This window comes from Heterodontus francisci, chromosome 28 (genome assembly GCF_036365525.1).
Source record: "Heterodontus francisci isolate sHetFra1 chromosome 28, sHetFra1.hap1, whole genome shotgun sequence".
In the NCBI taxonomy this organism is placed as follows: domain Eukaryota; kingdom Metazoa; phylum Chordata; class Chondrichthyes; order Heterodontiformes; family Heterodontidae; genus Heterodontus; species Heterodontus francisci.
This window is the reverse complement of record NC_090398.1, coordinates 65361764-65385666: the sequence shown is the minus strand read 5'-3', so window position 1 is coordinate 65385666 and position 23903 is coordinate 65361764. Positions and strand designations below refer to the sequence as shown.

Sequence of the window (23903 nt, the reverse complement as noted above, 5' to 3'; positions counted from 1 at the left end):
GGAAGTGGGGGTGGAAATCACAGAGGATCTGGCCACAGACTCCTTAGACTCGGATGTGGTGCTAAAGGACTACCGAATTGCTTGTTCAAAAAAGGGTGTAAATATAGCCCATCGACTACAGGCCTGTTCGTTTAAATTCAGTGTTGGGAAAAGATGGAGAAAAAATTATTAGGGGCAAAATCAATAGTCACAGGGACTATTAAAGCAGAGAAGGCTGAGGAGGGACCTGAGTGAGGGAAACAAAATTATGAGGAGCATAGATAGGATAGATGTTCTTTCCCCTTGAGCAGAGATGTCAATAGCCAGGGGACATACATTTAAGGTAAGGAACAGGAGGTTTAGAGGGGCTTTGAGGAAAAATATTTTCACCCAGAAGATGTTTGGAATGTGGATCACACTGCCTGAAAAGATGGTAGAGGCAGAAACCCTTACAACATTCAAGAATTATTTGGATGAACATTCGAACTGCCATAGCATACAGGGATACTGGCCAGGTGCTGGAAAATGGGATTAGAATACTTAAGTACTTGATGGCCAGCATGTACATGATGGGCCGAAGGGCCTAGTTATGTGCTGTAGAACTCTATGACTCTAAATGTGAGTTAATTAAGGAAAAGCAGCATGGATTTCTTCAGGGAAGATCATGTTCAAGCAAATTGCTGAAGTCTTTTGAGGAGGTAACAAAGAGGGTTGATGAGGGCAATGCTGTTGATGTGTTGTACATGGACTTTCAAAAGGCGTTTGATACAGTGCCACACAACAGACTTGTGAGCAAACTTGTAGTTCGTGCAATAAAATTGTCGGTCGCAACGAGATACGAAATTGCCTGAGTTACAGGAAACAAAGAGCAGTGGTTAATGGATGTTTTTTGGCTGGAGGAAGGTTGTGATGGAGTTCCCCCAGGGATCAGTGTTTGGACCCTTGCTTTTCCTGATATAGGTTAATCTCCGAGACCTTGGTGCACAATTTCAAAGATTGCAGATGATACGAAACTTGGAAGCATTGTGAAATGTGAGGTGGATAGTGTAGAACTTCAAAAGGACATAGACAAGTTGGTGAAATGGACAGACAGGTGGCAGATGAAGTTCAATGCAAAGAAATTGAGGTGATTCATTTTGGTAGTAAGAACATGGAGGAATTGTATAGAATAAAGGATACAATTCGAAAGGGGTGCAGGAGCAAAGGGACTGAGGTGTGTATGTGCATAAGTCATTGAAAGTGCAGGATAGGTTGAGAGTTTGTTTAATAAAACACACAGCATCCGAGGCTTCATTCATAGTGGAATAAAGTACAAGAGCAAGGAAGTTATGTTGAACTTCTGTAAGACACTAATTCAGCCTCAGCTGGAGTATGATGTCCAATTCTGGGCACCTCACATGAGGCAAGTCCTGAGGGCATCAGAGAGAGTACAGAGAAACTTTGCAAGTATGGTTCCAGGGATGAGGAATTTCAGTTATGAAGATAGATTGGAGAAGTTAGGACTGTTTGACTTGGGGAAGAGAAGACTGAGAGGTGATCTGATAGAGGTATTCAAAATCATGAGGGGTCTGGGTAGAGTAGATAGAGAATAACAATTCCAACTCATGAGAGGATCGAGAACGAGAGGGCACAAATTTAAAGTATTTGATAAGAGTAGCAAAAGGTACATGAGGAAAATCTTTTTTATGCAGCGAGTGGTTACGGTCTGGAATGCACTGCCTGAGAATTTGGTGGAGGCAGGTTTGACTGAAGTATTCAAAAGGGAATTAGACAGTTGTATGAAAGGGAAGAATTTGCAGGGTCACATAGAGAAGGCAGGTGAATGGAACTGAGGGAGTTGCTCTTTCAGAGAACCGGTGCAAACACGATGGGCCAAATGGCCTCCTTCTGCACTGTAATGATTCTGTGATTCTTCTCACTGACCTTTCTACAAGTATAAGAATTACTTTATCTTCCTGCAGGCAAACATTTGAAGGAACCAGAATGAAAGTCCTGACTCCTGGACACATGGAAGAGAGCAGCCAGCTTGTTCCAACACACAGTAGATAGATACAGTATCACTCACAAAGCACAGTGACACAGCCAACTCATCATTTCCACTGCAACAAACAAAAGAAGTAGTCAGACCCACACTGATCCCAAGATCAAGAGACACATTTTCAATCCAACAGTCAAGCAGAACAGGAGAGAATGAAGTTGCTTCTATTTCACTGCAGCTGACTGGTAGATACATCAAACCCAGTCTAAAAACACACTCATTATCAGATTTAAATACACTGTGTCAATTTGACCAAATTTCAAACAAGATATCTTAACTAGAACAGGCAAAATTTACCTGATTGAAAGCTAGAAAATAAGTCCTAATATGTACCCCACAATATAAACTGAGCTACACATTACAAACAAATCCAAACATTTCACTATGGGTCAGACAGAAATATACAGTATTCATTCTATTTTTTTACAATACAAAGAAATTTGACTGTACATACCAGGTCATGTATCAGATTGAAAGATTACCACTCACAATTAATTTGGCAGAGCTATGAATTGGCAACCAATTCACAACTCATGTACAAGAATAGAATAAAACAGGCAGCTATGAAATAGTTAATCCATATTTTAAATTAAACACAAGGGACAAATATTGATACACAAAATTATGAAACAGTAGCCAACAGAATGCTTGAGGTACATATAAAGTACAGGATACAGTAGGATCACAGAGACACGTACAACACAGAGACACATAGATGCAAATTGAATCTGACACTGAAACAGGGTACCAGAGCTTAATGGATGGAGAATGAATCACATATACAGACACAGTACCCCTTACTTACATATACTGAATGGGTCCAACATGCATACACAGTACGGATGCTGGCTGATACAGAATTAATCTCACACTTGCACAATCCCCCAGAGGCAGATACATAAGGAATGAATTGCAAACACACATTCTGTACTAGAGACTATCAAATTCAGAATGAACCTTCAATTACGAACAGGACCAGGGATTTAAAGATACAGAATGTGGCCCACAATCATGTCAAGTAAGAGAAGAGCTTAAGAACATAACAGATATGACCAAGAGTGGGCCATTTGGCCTCTCCACCCTACTCTGCCATTTAATATGATCATGGCTGATCTGATTGTGCTTAACTTCACTTTCCTGGCTGTCCCAATAACCCTTTACTGCCTTGTAGATCAAATGTCTATCTGTCTGTCTATCTATCTATCTGTCTGCCTGTCTGTCTGCCTGTCTATCTATCTATCTATCTATCTATCTATCTATCTATCTATCTATCTATCTATCTATCTATCTATCTATCTATCTATCTATCTATATATCTATCTCTCTGTCTATCTATCTATCTATCTGTCACAGCCAGATACTGACAACTATATAATGCATCCCACACTCACTTACATGACGTGAAACAGATGGACACAGTACAAATCTGATTCACATAGAGTAGGAGTGCCTAAAAAACACTGAGTCCACAATGCCATTCAATAATATTTCCTAACAGGTACAGAATGAATGCCACACTCACAAACTCTACCAGTCACAGAAAAACACAGAATAAGCAACACATTCACAAACAATACCAGAGACACAGAGATATTGAATGAATCACATTCTCACTATCAGTTGCGGAGACGGATGAAAAATGAACTAATCCACACTCACATTCAGTTTGAGAGACTGATGGATACAGAAATATATTCACACTCACAGGCAGTACCAGAAACTGACATACACCACATTAATCCCACCTCATACAGAGTACCAGAGGCTGACATGATGAACTGGAACCAGACATAGTCACATAACAGAAAATAAATGTTACAGAATAATGTACTTATTTACCTACATTAAACTCACATAGTGATGGTGCTATAGTGCTGAGAATATCTGCTTTCCAAGCAGTTGACATGAGTTCTCTACTGCAGGTCAGACCTCAATTCTGGTATCATACAGATTCATTTTATAAATTAAAAATGATCAATGTGATTTCCAAATTAAAACTTACAAAAGACTCTCATCATCCATGTGCATCTCCCACAATGCTGAACTTCAATTTTCTTTCAATGAAATTTATGTTAAAGAAGACATGTCCTTTAAACTAATAAATGAGTTCACAGTCAGAAACAAGAGTGTGCAGATCTTTGTTAAATAATAATAAAAAGGGAGATAGGTAAAGTTCAGTTCACAAACGGTGCTCTGGGTAAAGATTGAACCCACACTCAGATAACAGAGAATGAAATAAAATGAGGTAAACTCACACTCACAGACCAGGAACTGATGGGCTAAACACAGCTAAACACAGACAAAATACAAAAAAAAAACAGTTTTAAAACTGAACAAGTCAATGCATTTTTATAAAATGATTCTCATCATCCATGTACGTCTCCCGGAAATTTATCTTCTTTTTTTTGAATAACTATAGATTTGAAATAGCCTTTAAACTGATCAGTTTTCAGTCAGAAACGAATAGTAAACATAGAGTTATTTACAGCACCGAAGGAGGCTATTTGGCCCATCGAGTCCATGACAGCTCTCCACAGTGCAATCCAGTCACACTCACTCCACCGGTCGATCCCTGTAGCTCTGCAAGTTTAATTCCTTCAAATGCTGTGTCAATAATCTCTTGAAGTAATTGATTGTCTCTAGTACAGCACCCTTGTGGGAAGTGAGTTCCAGATCATCACCACTCACTCAGTGTTCGCCCGAAATCTCCTGCCCAAAATCCTCAATTTCTGTCACTATGTCCTTGTACAATGAGCTAATGGGAACTGTTTATCCTTGTCTCACTTGTCATGATGTTTCACACTTGTTGTAAATCTCCCTTCGGTCAGCTCGTCCACTGATCTTGCCTGTCACCGATCCACCAATATCCCTGACTTTCTAACTCCCTCTGCAACTGTCTCTTCAACTGTTTGAATGTTGTTGATTCAATGGAGAACAAACCCATCTCTACTGACTTCACGCATTCTGATAAATCTCCTCTGTTCCCTCCAATGAGCAGAACTGGATGCAATACTCCACGACAACACCGTCACTGTGTTTATTGTACACATCCGTATTTCTTGTTTAGAAAGAACCAGCGCACTCGAATGGAACACGAAGCCGGTGCTCTTATTTTAAACATTCAGAAACAAGGAGTATGGAATTCAAACCCACGCATGCAGAGTGCAACAGATTAGCAGTTCATCGTTTTAATCACTCGGCCACCTTGTCTTCTGTGAGTAAGCTGAAGTGCGGAGGAATGATCCGTGCAGAATGAAAAAGGTGACGGACTGGTGCCAACAGAACTGAAACAGTTGAAGAGACAGCAACAGAGGGAGTGAGAAAGTCAGGGATATCGGTGGATAGGTGACAGGCAAAAGCAATGGACGAGCTGACTGCGGCGAAATATTGTGGCTTCGCCGAGCACTAAATTTGATTGGGTATCTAAAGTAAGCAATCAGATAAATGCAGAATCAAAAGAATTGACTTCATTGTAAACCAGCCAATCACGAACACGGTTTTCACCCATCCTTCATTAACATAGATCTCTGGGGATGTGTATAAAATGCGAGTTCCGACCTTTAAGAGCCACCGACAACGTCTCTCAAAAAGCTACAACATTAATCTCTATAATATCAATTTATTTTGATATTTTTAGCAAGTATTTTCTAACTGTCTTTGTGATCTCTGTTTTAATCCCACAGATTCTGGTTAATACAGTTTCACTGCCCGTGCGATCTTCCTGTCTCTACTTAATAATGTCCCGATCATTAATTACTGACCATTTGTGAGCTTTGTTCCTGGACGCGTTCATATTCGGCCCCTTTGCTGTATTTCGACAATAAAATCTGATTTAACGCGCAGGCATCATTTCTCAGTCACTCATATCCCGAGATCAAGTTTGTCCTCAATAAGTAATCAGCACATTATCTAGAAACCCCGGTGGTGTGGGAACCCTCAGTCTCACTCTTTAACACCTGACACTAAGATTATACACTCCGCTGTTGTCTCTCACCAATAGGGATCAATCTATAGTCAGTGATGCGGTATCATTAGGAACATTGAGCTGAAATGGTTACAGAATGCTGTGAAAGAGGCTTTCTGTCCGCTGGTTATAGAATGTTTCAAAAAGGATAGAGAGTAAACCCGAATAGATGGCGGAATGTGAAAGCGAATCTGTAAATTGTTACCACATGTGGAATAATACAATATAAAAAAGATTTTAAAATATTTGCGGTAAAACCAAGTTACCTATAAATGTGATGATCTATATTGAAGCCGCTCTGTGTTTTACAAATATATTGGAGGGCTTTTCAAATTTGAAAAATCGTTTTCAGTCTGACAATTTCGCGCCATTATTTTCCGCCCTCATCTCCTTGGCGTCTCCGGATTGGTGAATTCAGCAGCTCTCTGATTGGTCACATGAAGAGTACAATGACACCCAGTGCAGAGTGACCAATCACCAGTGCCCCCGACTCCATTCCTCCCGAAGGTATAAATGGGAGTATTGTGGGCGGTTCTCAGCATTCTTCCTGAAAGTGTTTGTCAGATTGTGGTAATGTCTGGAAGAGGGAAGACCGGTGGTAATGCTCGGTTCAAGGCCAAGTCTCGCTCCTCCCGAGCTGGACTGCAGTTCCCGGTGGGCCGTGTTCACAGGTTCCTTAAAAAGGGGAACTATGCTGAGCGTGTGGGTGCCGGAGCCCCGGTCTATCTGGCTGCTGTGCTCGAGTATCTGACAGCTGAAATCCTCGAGCTCGCCGGCAACGCGGCCCGGGACAACTAGAAGACCCGCATCATCCCCAGACACCTCCAGCTGGCAGTACGCAAGGACGAGGAGCTCAACAGGCTGCTGGGAGGGGTGACCATCACTCAGGGCGGGGTGCTGCCTAATATCCAGGCTGTGCTGCTGCCCAAGAAAACCAGCGCTCCGAGCACCAAGAGCAAGTGAAGCGGCCTGACTTAAATCTGCGAACACAAAGGCTCTTTTCAGAGCCACCCACTTTATCTGTGAAAGGGCTGCTTGCTGTCTGAGAGGCGGCAATTTTATAATGCTAGCGCTGCTTTGTATTGGCACAAAAAGAGGCCACTTGGCCCATCGTGTCGGCCGAAAAACGACCCACCTATGCTAATCCCACCTTCCAACATTCAGTCCGTCGCCCTGCAGATTACAGCACTTGAGATGCATATCCAGATTCCTTTTGTATGAGTTGAGGGTCTCTGCCTCAACTACCCTTTCAGGCAGTGAGTTCCAGACTCCTGCCACCCTCTAGGTGAAAATAAAATCCTCGTTTTCCCTCTAATTTTTCTACCAATCACTTTAAACATATGTCGCACAGTCACAGACCTCTCTGCTAAGACTCTTCACCTCCACTCTCTCCAGTCCCGCCAAAATGTTGTACATTTCAATCAGATCTCCCCTCAGCCTTCTCAGTACTGGATTCGGTAATTTAACTGCTCGCCTCTTGTGATAGTTGCCAGGGATTTTAGCAATTCTACCGTTGATGCAAACGAAAGATTTTGCACAATGATCGGCTCTCTAATAACATGATCTGCTCCAGACCACATTTCTCTGACAACAGGTGATCGCAGCTCTTTGTTTTGTCGGTTTGGTGGCTCTTAAAAGAGCCGTTGTGTTATTTGATGCCAAACTCAGTTTCGGGGCAGGGTGAGTTTAGGCGCGCTCCCCGCGGATACGGCGGGCCAGCTGGATGTCCTTGGGCATGATGGTGACTCGCTTGGCGTGGATGGCGCACAGGTTGGTGTCCTCAAAGAACCCCACCAGGTAAGCCTCGCTGGCCTCCTGCAGTGCCATGATGGCCGAGCTCTGGAAGCGCAGGTCTGCCTTGAAGTCCTGCGCGATCTCCCGCACCAGGCGCTGGAAAGGGAGTTTGCGGATGAGCAGCTGAGTGGATTTCTGGTAGCGGTGGATCTCCCGGAGAGCCACAGTGCCGGGTCTGTAACGGTGAGGCTTCTTCACTCCGCCCGTGGCTGGAGCGCTCTTGCGGGCCGCTTTGGTAGCCAGCTTCTTGCGGGGAGCTTTCCCTCCGGTCGATTTGCGCGCTTGGTTCTGGCCATTCTGGTAGAACATCTGGAACAAAGACACTGTAAATGTTGAGACTGCTCAGGGACTGTCTATTTAAGATAGTAGAGGGACCGCACTAGTATTGTGATTGGATGCAGCCCCGTCCATCAGTCAAGTTTGAAACCAGCTCCGGGAAGTAAAAGGGCGGCGGGAAATGCTGTGCACTGATTGGTTGAACTGTAACTGAAACTGAAATTTTATCAATTTCAAAAAGCCCGCCAATTTCAGATGAGAAAACAAGGCAAAGATTAAAAAACACCTAATCTGGCGGGAACAATTATAAAATCTCACTCCTTGTAGCTTTATTTCTTTCGTACTGGATTCTCCCTCTGTGTCTTCCAACACAGTTTGAACAGTTGTCTCTGGCGGGAACAAGGCGCCAGTCATTACTTACTATCACGGCAGTAAATTCCGCTTCGTGCCGGCAGTTCAGACCTTCACGTATAAATTAACAAATGCAACCGTTTAATTCATGACGTGTTCGATAAATAATGAAGAGAAAAAGACAGTGAAAGATCTGTGATATGTAAATTTACTGAGAGAATGAAATGATGTACAAAAGCAGTTGTTGATAAAGATAAACAATATTCAGATAACTTGATCTTATTAATTCAAGTTGCCATGTCACTGCTCTCTCTGTGAGTCTTTGGGTGGCTCTTAGAAGAGCCTTTGTGTTTGGTAGAAAGGGTGGATTTGTTTTGCCGCCGAATCCATAGAGAGTGCGGCCCTGGCGTTTCAGAGCGTACACCACATCCATGGCGGTGACCGTCTTGCGCTTGGCGTGTTCAGTGTAGGTGACCGCATCTCTGATCACATTCTCCAGGAAAACCTTCAGCACCCCGCGGGTCTCCTCATAGATCAAACCCGAGATGCGCTTCACTCCACCACGGCGAGCCAAGCGGCGGATTGCTGGCTTGGTGATGCCCTGGATGTTATCACGAAGTACTTTGCGGTGCCGCTTTGCTCCGCCTTGGCCCAGTCCTTTGCCCCCTTTACCTCTTCCAGACATGACGCTTCTTCACTGAGAAACGAGCTGTTTCTGCTGCCTTTTTTATACAGCCCGCCCAGACCTGACTGAGAAAGGGACAGAGAGTGAGAGGCGGGGCGGAGAGGAAACTGAGTAACAGACAGAGCAGAGAAATGATTTTCATCCTCCAGCTCCGCCTCCCACTTGCTCGAACCGCCAATTCAAAAAAAAAATTCTCAACAACAGAGCTTTGCACAAAACTTCCAGACTCGGCCTTTATTGTCAAAGATAACAGAAAACCGGAGCTTTTAAATAAGGATCTATAACAATTAAATGTTGATCATATATCCGCCTAAGTACAGTGCTTCCGATCACAAGTCAACCCGTTTCCACACACCTCCCCTCCCAGACGGATTGATCAGTTTACTAACACCTTACCCCAGCTGAATTAGAGAAACTCATGTATTGGGGTTTGAGTTGTGACGCGGGATTTCTCGCCAGTTTCCTGTGTTAGACCCTCACACTCTGAATTAGTGAAACGAGCATGAACTGAGACTGTACCGAACATATCCCCAGTTACAGTGAGGCCGGGACATCCCTCTGTTTTGTTACAGAGAGTGGGGGACGGGCTGAGTGTAGTGTATGTCAGCGAGTCACCAGGGATCCTGCGTTTACTTCCCATCATTTCTATGTGAAATGTGCACACGGCGGCGGGACAGGGATCATGTGATAGTGGGATCAGCTCTTTCCTGAGTGATGTGGGTGGCTCTGAGAAGAGCCTTTGGGTTCAGATGTCTGCAAGTTTCCCGTGCAGTTTCACTTCTTTCCAGGGGCTGCTTTCTGAGCCTTTGCTGCTTTTGGCTTGGTCTTGCCGCTTGATGATTGAACTTTCTTGAGCTCCTTTCCGCCCGTGGCACTCTTGGGTTTTTTGCCCTTCTTTGCAGGAGACTTTTTCGGAAGTGCTGCTTTCTTCCCTGGGGATTTCTTTGGCGTTGCCGCCTTCTTGCTGGTCACTTTCTTGCCTGCTGATTTCTTCGCTGCCGATTTCTTGGCTGCTAGTTTCTTGACTGGTAATTTCTTGGCTGCTGATTGCTTTTCGAAAGGTTTTTTGGCTGCTCCTGACTTCACTTTCTTTCCCACATTTCCCTTGGTTCCCTGCTTAGGGATTTTGAAGGAGCCGGATGCGCTCGTACCGCTGCTGTGCACCGGGGAGCCTTTGTTCACATTCCTCCTGATACTTTGCTTGATTTGGGTCCTGAACTTCCCCACATCCACACCGCTCCTACCCAGAGCCTTCTTTATGGCGGGCAGTGAGGTCCCCCTGCGATCGGTGCAATCCGCCACAATCTTGAGGATCTGCTCGCTCAACGTGGGACCAGCTGACTTGTTCCGGGGAGCCGCTTTCTTCTTCTTCGGAGTCTTGACTTGAGCGGCGGCGGCTGGAAGAGCCGTTTCGGCGGCTGCTGTATCGGTCATGTCCGGGACTCTGCACAAATTCTCTCTGTCAGTCAGAACTGGGTCAGAAATGAAGCCGGTGGTGGCGGCACTGAGCAACTTAAAGGCAGTGAGCGGACGGGGGTGGAGACAACCTGCTGTCAACTACCGGCTCCTGCTGCCTCTTTGTGTTTCTCTCTGGTCCTAAACTCTCCAATACCACTGAAATTCGGGTACTGCAGAGTCCCAGACTAGATCCTTCCTCTCTCTGACATGACAATGCTTGCTGTCCAATAGTTTGCACTTGAAGTAAAGACTCCATTTTTGACTGAAACCCGTTTTATTGCTGCACTGATGGCGCTCTCTCCCCCGAAAACTGACATGTTCTCCACTTTTTGACTGAAATCTTGAAATGAACAAAAAAACTACACTGAATTCCCACTTTGGGGATGAGAAGGGGAGCAATGTGCTTCTTTGAGTGCAAAATCTTGTTACTTGACACAAGAGTGACTCGGAAATCCGGCGATGAGACCGGTCCCACAAATACAGTGACATTAGACTAACCCGCCAGCACCTTTAATACACTCTCTCTTACACAATATTCACATCTACACATTCTCATGTCGAACTGTTCGCTAAATGTAGAGTTCCCAGGACAGGTTTTGAGCTCTCTGCTGAGGTAAATAGACCCCTCAGCTCCACTCCATCCAGGCCCTTTAACATTTTATACATTTCAATCAGATCTCCCGTCAGCCTTCTCTGTTCCAAGGAGAACAACCACAGTCTAACCAATCTTTCCTCAGAGCTGCATTTTTAAGTCCCGGCAACATCCTCTAACATCTCCTCTGTACCCTCTCTCGTGCAGTTACTGTAATGAGGTGACCAGAACGGCACACAGAACTCAAGTTCTGGCCTAACCAATGATGAGAAAGTTCCAGCATACCCTTCCTCCTCTTATATTCTGTACATCGGCTAATAAAGGAATGGATTCCATATGTCTTCATAACCATATTATCACCCTGCCCTGTTACCTTCCGGGATCCGTGGACATTTACTCCAAGGTCCCTCACCCCCTCTGCACCTCTCAGTATTTTCTCATTAATCGTGTATTCCTTTGCATTGTTTCACCTCCCCAAGTGCATCACGTCACACTTCTCCGAGTTGAATTCTATGCACCACTTTTCTGCCCTTCTGACCAGACCATAAACATCTTCCTCCAGTCCACTGCACTCCTCCTCGCTATCTACCATCCGGCCAATATTGGTGTCGTCTGTAAACTTCTTGATCGTGTCCCTCAACATTTATGTCCAACTTGTTCATATAGATCATCAGAAAAACAGGGGACCCATTACTGAGCCCTGGGGAAAACAACTGGAAACAGCCCTCCAGTCTCAAAACCAGCCGTCAACAATTACTCTTTGTTCCTGCCACTGAGGCAATTTTCCATCCACCTTGCTGCATTTCCCTGGATGACATGAAATTTTATTTTATAAAGAGTCTTTATTTTGGGACCCTGTCAAGAGCCTTGCTAAAATTCATGTGGAATCCATCAACAGTACCACCCTCAGCTAACATCCTTTTAAAAATTCAATTCAGTTGGTATGTGCCTTTCTAAGTGACAGTTTATCTTGTCTCTCAGAATAGATTTCAATAATTTACCCACTACTGAGGTTAGACTGACTGGCCTGTAATTATTGAGTTTTAAGCTGAAATGTAAGATTCGTTTTTATCTCGAAAGATCCGCCTGGGGAAACAGACGCTACAATCTCATCTCTCACTGATATGGTGCCAGAGGAAGACACATTATTAATCTCACAGTCCGGGAATGTGTCAGAGAGTGAGGCATACTATGTCCCAAATGCAACTTTCTATGCCCTGTAGAACTCTCTGTAATCTTTCAGCTCAAACCCTTCGCTATGACTCTCAGTGACAGACAGTTATAATCTGCTTAAATTGATCTCTGACTGCAACTGTCAGATATTAACTCCTGCCCCATTCCTGCAAACACATCGACTCCCTCGGAGGATCACTTTGAGAATTCGAGCTAATGAACAGCAAACATAGTGCAGAGAATGATCTCAAGTTGAGCTTGGTAAAGGGGTCATCTCCCAGCTGGAAACCTTCTCTAATCTTGCCCACAGTCCCGGTTCCATTGCTCAAAATCAGATAAAACTGAACTGGAGAAAGTTCCGATTGATTTTTGTTTTTCAAACTATTGCCGAATGCAGCGCATGCGCGGTACAGCACCGCCCCCACCAGTGATTGTGAATGAGCGAACGAGCGCAATGCGCGCTCCCCTCCGCCAGCAAATCCGTTGAACGCCATTTACTCAGTGAGTTTGTTTTTAACAGAGGGAATGGAGATATTACGGCCTCGGGGTAAGGCAGCAAACAGCAATCTGCTTCCAGCAGCACATTGCTTTCGGACCCTGTCCGCAGTCTGGATCAGAGATCGCCATTGACTCCGGGGCAAGTTCAGGGGGCGTCGCGGGCTGTTTGTGAGAGGCAATGTGGAGGATGAACTGATCCCGGAACATGGAGTGAGCGGAGGAATGGAGAGGCCTTTCTCGGCCTGTGTGTGAACTCGGTAAGTGAGACAGAACGTGAATAAGCTGCTGTAGAAAATCTTTGCTGTTTCTCGCCTCAGTTCTGTAATACATGTTCGTGGTTTAACTCCTGTTTCACGCTGTTTACTGTGAGTGTTGCGACAGGTTTGCGGCTGCCTGCAATGAATTTGGCCTGACCATCAGCCTCAAGAAAACAAACATCATGGGGCAGGATGTCAGAAATGCTCCATCCATCAATATTGGCGACCACGCTCTGGAAGTTGTTCAAGAGTTTACCTACCTAGGCTCAACTATCACCAGTAACCTGTCTCTAGATGCAGAAATCAACCAGCGCATGGGAAAGGCTTCCACTGCTATGTCCAGACTGGCCAAGAGAGTGTGGGAAAATGGCGCACTGACACGGAACACAAAAGTCCGAGTGCATCAGGCCTGTGTCCTCAGTGCCTTTCTCTATGGCAGCGAGTCCTGGACAACGTATGTCAGCCAAGAGCGACGTCTCAATTCATTCCATCTTCGCTGCCTCCGGAGAATACTTGGCATCAGGTGGCAGGACCGTATCTCCAACACAGAAGTCCTCGAGGCAGCCAACATCCCCAGCTTGTACACACTACTGAGTCAGCGGCACTTGAGATGGCTTGGCCATGTGAGCCACATGGAAGATGGCAGGATCCCCAAAGACACATTGTACAGCGAGCTCGCCACTAGTATCAGACCCACCGGCCGTCCATGTCTCCGCCATAAAGACGTCTGCAAACGCGACATGAAATCCTGTGACATTGATCACAAATCGTGGGAGTCAGTTGCCAGCGTTCGCCAGAGCTGGCGGGCAGCCATAAAGACGGGGCTAAAATGTGGTGAGTCGAAGAGACTTAGTAGTTGGCAGGAAAAAAGGCAGAGGCGCAAGGGGAGAGCCAACTGTGCAACAGCCCCGAGAAACAAATTTCTCAGCAGCACCTGTGGAAAAGCCTGTCACTCTAGAATTGGCCTTTATCGCCACTCCAGGCGCTGCTTCACAAACCACTGACCACATCCAGGCGCGTATCCATTGTCTCTCGAGATAAGGAGGCCCAAAATATACAGTGAATAGTGGAATCAAGATCTCGGGCGCACAGTTTCAGAATAAGGGATCTCCCATTTTAGACAGAGTGAAGGAGGAATTTCTTCTCTCAAAGCGTCATTATTCTTTGGAATTCTCTACCTCAGAGAGCAGTAGAGGCTGAGTTGTTAAATATATTCAAGGATGAGTTAAACTTTTGATCTCCATGGGAGTAATGTGTTCTGGGAGCAGGCAGGATAATGGAGCTGAATCCACGATCAGATCAGCCATAATCTTATTGAACGGTGGATCAGATTCGAGAGACTGAATGGCCTACTCCTGCTCCTACTTCTTAGGTTCTTATGTTATAATGTCAGATGGAAATAGAAACCTGATCTGCACAAACATCCCTCAGGTCGTCCCAATCTTGGAGAAGTGCAGATGTTGGCTTGTTTCTGGATGTCACTAAATTGTTGTAAATCGGTCAAAACACCTGGTCAGCAGATGCTGAGATCTGCAGTGAAATCAGACACTGACATTCTTTGTATTTCTGGTGAGTATTTGTGGTTAGTCATCATGATTATTAATTGAAATGTTACATTAATCTCTTTAATAAAAGCAAAATACTGCCGGTGCTGGAAATGTGAAATAAAAACAAGAAATGCTGGAACCACTCAGCGGTCTGGCAGCATCTGTGGAAAGGAAGCAGAGTTAAAATTCCGGGTCAGTAATAATGATTATTAATTGAAATGTTACATTAATCTCTTTTCTAGCTTCCACCTCAACTGATCTTCAGTTACAAGAGATATTGTTCGTCCTTTCTGCAGGCAAATACTTCAAGGGAACAGAATGAATGTGATGATTCCCAGGCACAAGGAAATGTACTTTCAGCTCCATACAACACAGAGTAGGTTTGTTATCAGTCCCAGAGGCCATCAGTTAATTCCAGAGTCACATGGAGCAGAAGTAGTCAAACTCTCACTGATCCCAAGTTCAGAGACACATTTTCAATCCAGCAATCAAACAAAGCAGAAGAGACAGACATTGTGTCCAATGCATTCCAATTCTGTACTGCTGCAAGTTAGGTGCATCAATCTCAATTCAAAAGCACACCCACGATCAGATTGAAAGACACTATATCAATCTCACAAGAGAGACACATCCTGGAGACAGTAAAAGAGAGACTGAATCTCACCCTTTCATACCTGAAACTGTGTCCAGTTCTGGTCACCTCATTACAGTAAGGATATAATTGCACTGGAGAGGGTACTGAGGAAATTTCCGAGGATGTTGCCAGGAATGTAAAAATGCAGCTGTGAGGAAAGATTGGAAAGGCTGGGATTATTCTCTTTGGAACAGTGAAGGCTGAGGGAAGAGCTGATTGAAATGTACAGAATTTTGAGGGACCTGGACAGAGTGGAGGTGAAGGGTCTGAACAGAGAGGTCATTGACGAGGGCCATAGATTTAAAGTGATTGGTAGAAAAATTAGAGGGGCGATGAGGGAAAGAAAATCACCCAGAGGTTTTTGGGGGTCTGGAACTCACTGCCTGAAAGGATAGTTGAGGCAGGAACCCTCAACTGGTTCAAAAGTACTCTGAGTATGCACCTCAAGTGCCATAAGCTATAGGGTTCAGGACCAAATGAAGGTGGGATTAAGTGACCTCTTTCTGTGCCTTAAACTTTCTATGATTCTATGAAACTGATGATTTAAAAAAACATACCCATATACAGTAAACAGACAGACAGAGTAAAATTCACATTTACAAATTATTAAAGAGTTAAAGTAAAGATTAAAACCTCCAGCCACAGAAGGGAGACTAACAGCTCCAGAGAAGAAAATAAAACCACTCACATGCAAGAGACTGTCAGATAGAGAATAACACCAGAGTCACCTAACTGAAACTGCAGTTACCACGCAAGACACATGGACACATACCAGAGACTGAGAGGGACAAAGAAAAATCAATTCTCCAATAAGAGAAATTGAATGAGAGGAATAACACACATACATGTGTAGTAGACATTGATAGCTGCAGAACAAAAGAAAATGTGCACACACACCTATCAGGAACTGTAAGCTGCAGATTAAAACACACAGACCAAAAATCGAAAGGTTCAGAGAAAAGCCCCATATCACACACTAGAGTTTGAAAGATACAGAATAAACCCACAGTGTTATATCTTAACTTTACAGGTACAGCTTAAAAGTGACACTCACATACCAGAAACCAACTGGTGCAAAGTAAAACTCACTCAAGGAACAGAAACTGAAAGGTAAAGATCAAAAAATAGAATCACATACAGAAAATGGCAGGTATAGAATAAAACAACAGTCACATATTGGAAGTTGGCAGGTGGGGGTGGGGGGGGGGGGGTGGCGGCGTATCGGGGGGGGAACACCTTCATGTTCCATAAACTGACAGTTACAGAATAAAATAAACATTCATATACTATCAATGGACAGGTGCAGAATTAACATCTCATTCACTTAACAGAAGCTAAAAGGTGCTGCAGAAAGCACATAATCAAATTCCAAAGATTGAAAGATACAGAATAAACCCACATTCACACACCAGAAACTGACAGGAACAGAACCCACATTCCATGCACAGAAACAGATAGGGACAGAACAAAGGCAACAATCACATACCAGAAACTGACAGGAGCAGAACCCATATTCCATTCACAGAAACAGATAGGGACACAACAAAGGCCACAATCACATACCAGAAACTGACAGGAACAGAACCCACATTCCTTTCACGGAAAGGGTCAGAACAAAGGGCACAATCACATACCAGAAACTGACAGGGAAAGATAAAAACCTTCACACATTTCAGAAAGTAACAGGTGCAGAATAACTGCCTCCCTCACATATGAGAAACTGACAGTGACAGATTGATACCCATACTCGCATACTGGAAAAAAACAGGTAAAGATTAAAATCTACATTTACATGTCAGAAAATAGCAAATGCAGTATAAAAGCCACACTCAACTACCAGAGAATGACAGACACAGAGTGAAATCCACAGTGAATGCCAAGAAATCTTCTGGTAGAGAGTGAAAATCTCTCATGCATAACTGACAGGTACAAAGAAAACCCAACACTTGCACTTCACACACTGACAGATACAGAATAAAACACACATAATTAAGATGATTGATATTGCAAATACTGACAGATGCAGACTAAAACTCAAAGTCACTTTCCATAAACTGACAGATACAGAATAAATTCAGCAGTCACAGACCAGAGAATGAAATGTACAAAGTAAACCTCACAGACACATGTCAGAAACTGACATGTACAGATTAAAAATCACACTCACATTCTAGAGAATGTAGAGATGTGGTGTCCAATCCACACTCAAAAGCCAGACTGAAACACGTACTTGTATACCAGAACATGACATAGACAGGTTAAAAACCAGACCTGCACATTAGAAATTTAAATGCACAGGTTAAAACTTAAATTTACAAACCAGACAATCAAAGATAAAGAGTAAACAGCACTCATATACAAGTGAGTGTTAGATTAACAGTCAAACCCACATTCCCATGCAATAAACTGAGGGGCACAAGTTCAAGACACACAAACAAACATCAGAAACTGAAAGATACAGAATAAAACGTTTCTCACATAAAACAAAGTGACAGGTACAGATAAACCCACACTCAAAATCAGAAACTGACAGAGATAAACTATAGACTAGGGATTAAGAGATATCGAGTGAAACTTGCACCCGTATCCAAGGAACTGAATAATACAGCAAAAGAAGTGAAAAAAAACACTCACCCACTAGAAAATATAACTGCACTAACATATAGAAACTGACAGGCATGAAGCAAACCCACTCACCCACAATACGGAAAAACACAACAGAGACTGAGAGACATGAAAGAAAAGCTACACACAAATACCAGAAAGTGACAATTACAGTTCCATACTGCAAAGTACAAAGGAAACAAGGTAAAAAAACAACACTCACGATTCTGAGTTAGACTGATGTGGAGTAAAATCTAGATGCAAATACCAGAGTTTGACTGGTACAGATATAAATCTGAATCACATAAGAAAGTGAGAGGTGCAGAGTAAGCCCCACAAACAGGGATCAGTATGTAACTGGTACAAAGTAAAATTCAAACGAACTTTTCAGAAACAGACAGGTAATGAGAAGAAAAAGACACAAACACAAATACCAGAGTATGAGGGTTACAGAGTAAAACCCATGCTCGTTTTTCAGGAATTGCCATGTACCGATTTAAAAACCTCTCATTCACATTAAAAACTTACAGACACAAAGGAAATCCCACACTCACACGTCAGAGACTGACAAATACTCAGAAAAAAACCTTAAAAACAGAGACTGACAGGAACAGGATTGAGCATACCATCAAGATAAACAAATGGCAGTTTCAGCATAAATCACAAATTCCCACTGCAGAGACTGACATGAACAGAGTTAAATGAACACCTATTGAGCAGAAATTAACAATCATCCTTTAAATGTACAGTCACAGAATAGAAACTGTCAGTTCAAGGCCGAAGTAGATTCACAGAACAAATTGAAATGCACAATGTGAGCCTCATACTCAAATACCAGAAGCTAATAGGTACACAGTAAAACTGATAATGACATACCAGACACACATAGACAGAGAAAAACAATATCACATCACAGAATCTGACAAGTACAGAATAAAATGTATAGTAGCATATCAGAGATTGACAGGAAAAGCACTACCATAAAGCAACAGGTACAGAATAATAGCCACACTGACAAGTGTGATATTGATAGGTACAGGGAAAACGTTACACTCACCAGAGACATGCAGAGACAGAATAAAACCCACATAGACATAAAGTAACTCAGAGGTACATAGTAAAATCCACATTCAGATGCCAGAAACAGACAGGGAAAGTAAAACATATACTAACAAATCATGAACAGACAAATACAGAGTAATAGCAGCATTCACATTACAGAGACTGACAGATGCAGGTTAAAATCCACAATCAATTACCACAAAGAAAAAGGTACAGAATAAAACAGATATTTGCATTGCAGTAAATGACAACACGCTGGGTAAAATCCACATTCACACATCAGAAATGAAAGGGTGAAGAGTGATCCCACATTCACTCGCCAGAATAAAGAAGGTACAGTGTAAATGAAAACAGAAAATGCTGGAAATACTCTGCAAGTCTGGCAGCACCTGTGGAGAGAGGGAGACTGTTCACATTTCAGATCAATGATGAAAGGCCATTGACCTGAAAGGTGAACTCTGTTTCTGTCTCCACAGATGTTGGCAGGCCTGCTGACTGTTTACAGCATTTTCTGCTTTTAAATTCCAGCATTCACAGTATTTTGCTTTGTACTATCTGCAATGTAAAGAGCTTTCTGCTATTCCAGAAATTGACAAGGACAAAACAATACTCATTCTCACATAACAGATCGTGAGATATTCAAACCAAAACCACTGTTCACTTCAGCAGAAACTGACAGGTACATGACAAAACCAACACATACATACCAGAAGCTGATAGATACATAATAAAACCCACACTCACATCAGAAGCTGGCAGGTAGATTGAAGCACGTGCTCATACATCGGATACTGACAGAAAAGAGTTAAAATCACACTCACATCAGAAGTAGACAGGTACAGTGGAAAACCCACATCTGTTTATCAGTAATTGACAGATACAGAGAAAAACCCACTGTCACATTCCACATTCTGAGATAAAGAATAAATCCTTCACTCTCATACCATACAAAGAGGGACAGATAGTTGGACAGATCGAGATGTGTAAGAGTTCCTTCATTGTTCCATAATTATAAACAAACAGATCCTGTCTTTCAGAGAGACAGATGGAGAATGACTTCCACACTCATACTGTACCAGTGATGAACAGATACAGAACAAATGTTATTCATATACACACCTTTATGATTATTTGAAGTGTATGTTTATGGGATGTGAGCATCTGTAGAAAGGAGAGTAATTGTTGTCCATCTCTCATTGCCCTTTAGAAGATGGTGTCGAGTGGCCTTCTTGCTCCCTCCAGTCTTTGTAGTGTAGGTACACCCAAAGTGGTGTTAGGTAGGGAGTTGCAGAATTTGGACTGAATGATGATGCAGGAATGGTGTTATATTTTCAAGTCAGGATGACATATGAACTGGAGATGAACTTGCAGGTGGTAATGTTCTCATACATTTGCTGCCCATGTTCTACTTGGTAGCAGATGTTGGGGGTTTGGAAGGTGCTGTTTCATGGTGCTTCCTCAGGTTGATGCAGTATATCTTGTAGATAGTACACACTGTGCACTGGTGGTGGAGGGAGTAAATGATTAATCTGGTGAATGGTAAGCCAATCAAGCCTGCTGCTTTGTCCTGGATAGCATAGAGTTTCTTGAGTGTTGTTTGGGGTGCACACATCCAGGCAACTGGGGAGTAATCCATCAGACTTCTGACTTGTGGCTTGTAGGTGGTGGAAAGTCTTTAAGGAGTTAAGACATGAGTTACTAACCACAGAATATCCGGCTTCTGACCAGCTTTTGAAGCCATAGTGGTAATATGGCAGGAAAAGAATAAATCCTGCAGTCATTTCCCGTAAAGTAACATGCACAGAATAATGGACATACGAAACAAGATAGTGACAGGCCTAGGACACAAGTCACAATCACTGATCATAGGCTTGTGGATACAGAATAAAACCCACAATCACATACCAGTAACTGAGAGATGCATAGTAAAATCCACATTCATATGCCAGGAACAGAAAGGGAAAGTTAAATACTTGCTGACAAATCTGCCACAGACAGACACAGAGTAATAGCAACATTCACATTCCAGAGGCTGACAGATATAGAGTAAAAGCTCCGATCAATTCCAAGAAACAAACAGGTGCAGAATAAAATACATACTTGCTTTGTAGTAACTGACAGATACAGAATAAAATCCACATTCACATATCAGAAACTGACAGGTGAAGAGTAAAAGACACAGTAACATGTCACAAACTGACAGATAGAGGGTGATCTCACATTCACTTGCCAGAATGTAAAAGGTAAAGAATAAAAATCTTTCTTCCAGACCAGAAACTGACAGGCACAGAATAAAGGAGCGACTTACATTGCAGTAACTGACCAGAACAGAGGAAAATCCATATTCACATGTCAGAAACTGACAGGAACAGAAAGAACACACACACACATCCCAGAAATTGGCACACAGAATAAAATTCACATGCCCATCTCAGATAATAACTTTACTGATGAAAATCCAGAATCATACAGCAGAGAGTGAGATGTTCAATTAAACCCAGCATCTGACACGTGAGGCTAACACACACAGAGCAAAAACAATGCTCATTTCACATACCAGAAACGGGCAGATGCAGATCACAACCCACACTCACATATCAGATACTGGCAGTTACCGTGTAAAATAACTCTTAATGATCAATGGCTCGGATGCGATTCCGACCACATTCATTCATCAGAAACTTACAGATACAGATAATAAACAGCACTGACATAAAATAGATTGACAGGAACTGGTTAAAACCCACCCTCATATATAGATGTTTGATAGGTACAGAATATAGTCGAGGCCTCCAAACCAGAGACTGACATGTCGAGTGACAACCAGACTCACCTGTCATCAATTAACATGTGCAGTGTAAAGCTACACAAACATATTACTGACTAACATGTACAGAGGGAAAATCAAACAACCTTCCAGAGCAGAAACTGACAGGCACAGATTAAACTCCAAATTCACATATCGGACACTAACAAAGAGAAAGGCCCAGACTCCCATCAGCACAGCTTCAATAATTAATAAGTACATTATTCAGAAACCCCGGTGGTGCAGGAACCCTCAGTCTCAATCTTTAACACCACACACTGAAAATCTACACTCCGCTTTTGTCTCCCACGAATCGGGACCAATTTATAATGTGTGATGTGTTTTTTTTAACATTGATCTGAAATGTATCCGGTTACAGAATGCTGTGAATGAGGCTTTTTGCCTGCCGGTTACAGACTGTTTCAAAACTGGACAGAGAGTGAATCTGAATAGATGCCGGATTGGAAAAGCGAATCTGGAACTTGTGAGAAAATGTGAAATAATACAATATGGAGGATATGTTTACGTCCCTGTCGTAAGGCTATATGATCTATTAACTTGATATGCAGTGAAGCCGCTCCTTGTTTTAGAAATCTGTTGGCGGGCTTTTCAAATTTGAAAAAGAAACGGTTTGGAGTCTGCCAATCCGGCGCGGTTATTTTCCGCCTTATTAACGTGATGTCTCTGGATTGGTGAACTAAGCAACTATCTGATTGGTAACATGAACAACACAATGAGAAGCTGCACAGAGTGACCAATCACCAGTGTCCTCACGATCATTCATCCAGAAGGGATAAGTGTGCGGATTTGATCATTCTTCCCCAACTGTTTTGTAATGTAGTTTTTATAGATTTTTGTGAATAAAGTATATTTTTGGGGGGGAAAATAGTGTCTGGAAGAGGGAAGACCGGTGGCAAAGCTCGGGGCAAGGCCAAGTCTCATTACTCCTGGGTTGGATTGCAGTTCGCGGTGGGCCGCGTTCACTGGCTCCTGAGAAATAGGGAACTCTGCTGAGCGTGTGGGTGCCAGAACCCCGGTCTATCTGGCTGCTCTGCTCGAGTCTCTGACAGCTGAAATCCTCGAGCTGGCCGGCAACGCGGCCCGGGACAACAAGAAGACCCGCATCATCCCCAGACAACTCCAGCTGGCCCAAAGGCTCTTTTCAGAGACACCCACTTTATCTGTGAAAGGGCTGGTACCTGTCTGAGAGACGGCAATTTTATAATGCAAGCGCTGCTTTGTGTTGGTATGATTCGGGATTTAGCCGCTTGCCACTGGAGATATTTGACAGGCATTTTAACAATTCCAGCGTTTCTGCACAAATAAAGCTTTTGTTGAGTCCTCAAATGATCGCCCCTCTAATAAAATGATCTGTGCATATTGGTATCGCTGCTCTGGACCACATTTCTCTGATAACAGGTGATCGCAGCTCTTTGTTTTGCCGATTTGGTGGCTCTTAAAAGAGCCGTTGTGCTATTTGATGCCAAACTCAGTTCGGGGCAGGGTGAGATTAGGCGCACTCCCCGTGGATACGGCGGGCCAGCTGGATGTCTTTGGGCATGATGGTGACTCGCTTGGCGTGGATGGCGCACAGGTTGGTGTCCTCAAAGAGCCCCACCAGGTAAGCCTCGCTGGCCTCCTGCAGGGCAATGACGGCCGAGCTCTGGAAGCGCAGGTCTGTCTTGAAGTCCTGCGCGATCTCCCGCACCAGGCGCTGGAAGGGCAGTTTGCGGATGAGCAGCTCAGTGGATTTCTGGTAGCAGCGGATCTCCCGCAGAGCCACAGTGCCGGGTCTGTAACGGTGAGGCTTCTTCACTCCGCCCGTGGCTGGAGCGCTCTTGCAGGCCGCTTTGGTAGCCAGCTGCTTGCGGGGAGCTTTCCCTCCGGTCGATTTGCGCGCTGTATGCTTGGTTCTGGCCATTATGGTAGAAGATCTGGAACAAAGACACTGTAAATGTTGAGGCTGCTCAGGGACTGTCTGTTTAAGACAGTAGAGGGACCGCCCTAGTGCTGTGATTGGATGCAGCCCCGTCCATCAGTCAAGTTTGAAACCAGCTCTGGGAAGGAAAAGGGCGGCGGGAAATGCCCCTCTCTGATTGGTTGAAATGTAGCTGAAATGTAATCCAACTCAAAAAGCCCGCCAATTTCAGATAGCAAAACAAGGCAAAGATTTAAAAAACCCTAA

General features: G+C 43.6%; 3 protein-coding genes across 3 annotated transcripts; all 3 read right to left on the bottom strand.

Moving 5' to 3' along the window:
* Window positions 1-7709: 7709 nt before the first annotated feature.
* LOC137345247 (histone H3-like) lies at window positions 7710-8084 on the bottom strand (the record flags this gene model as incomplete). The annotated part of the gene is made up of 1 exon (XM_068008714.1): window positions 7710-8084. A coding segment is annotated over exon 1 (375 nt), but the record flags the coding sequence as incomplete, so codon positions are not given.
* A 1777-nt stretch (window positions 8085-9861) lies between these two features.
* Window positions 9862-11780, bottom strand: LOC137345246 (histone H1-like). The gene is made up of 2 exons (XM_068008713.1): window positions 11681-11780; window positions 9862-10484 (listed from the first exon to the last, which is right to left on the bottom strand). The coding sequence occupies exons 1-2, from the start codon at window positions 11778-11780 to the stop codon at window positions 9862-9864; spliced, it is 723 nt and encodes a 240-aa protein (XP_067864814.1).
* An 11448-nt stretch (window positions 11781-23228) lies between these two features.
* LOC137345343 (histone H3-like) lies at window positions 23229-23639 on the bottom strand. Its single transcript, XM_068008836.1, has one exon. It carries the CDS (start codon window positions 23637-23639, stop codon window positions 23229-23231), a length of 411 nt encoding a protein of 136 aa, XP_067864937.1.
* Between the last annotated feature and the right edge of the window lie 264 nt (window positions 23640-23903).

Bases quoted from the DNA above. Each gene is read 5' to 3' on its own strand.
- LOC137345246 (XM_068008713.1), bottom strand. From the start codon at position 11,780: ATGTTGAGGGACACGATCAAGAAGTTTACAGACGACACCAATATTGGC. The intron at 10,485-11,680 runs GTCTGGTCAGAA...CGGCTCTTCCAG, and splicing joins ACTGGAGGAAGATGTTTATG to CCGCCGCCGCTCAAGTCAAG.
- LOC137345343 (XM_068008836.1), bottom strand. From the start codon at position 23,639: ATGGCCAGAACCAAGCATACAGCGCGCAAATCGACCGGAGGGAAAGCT.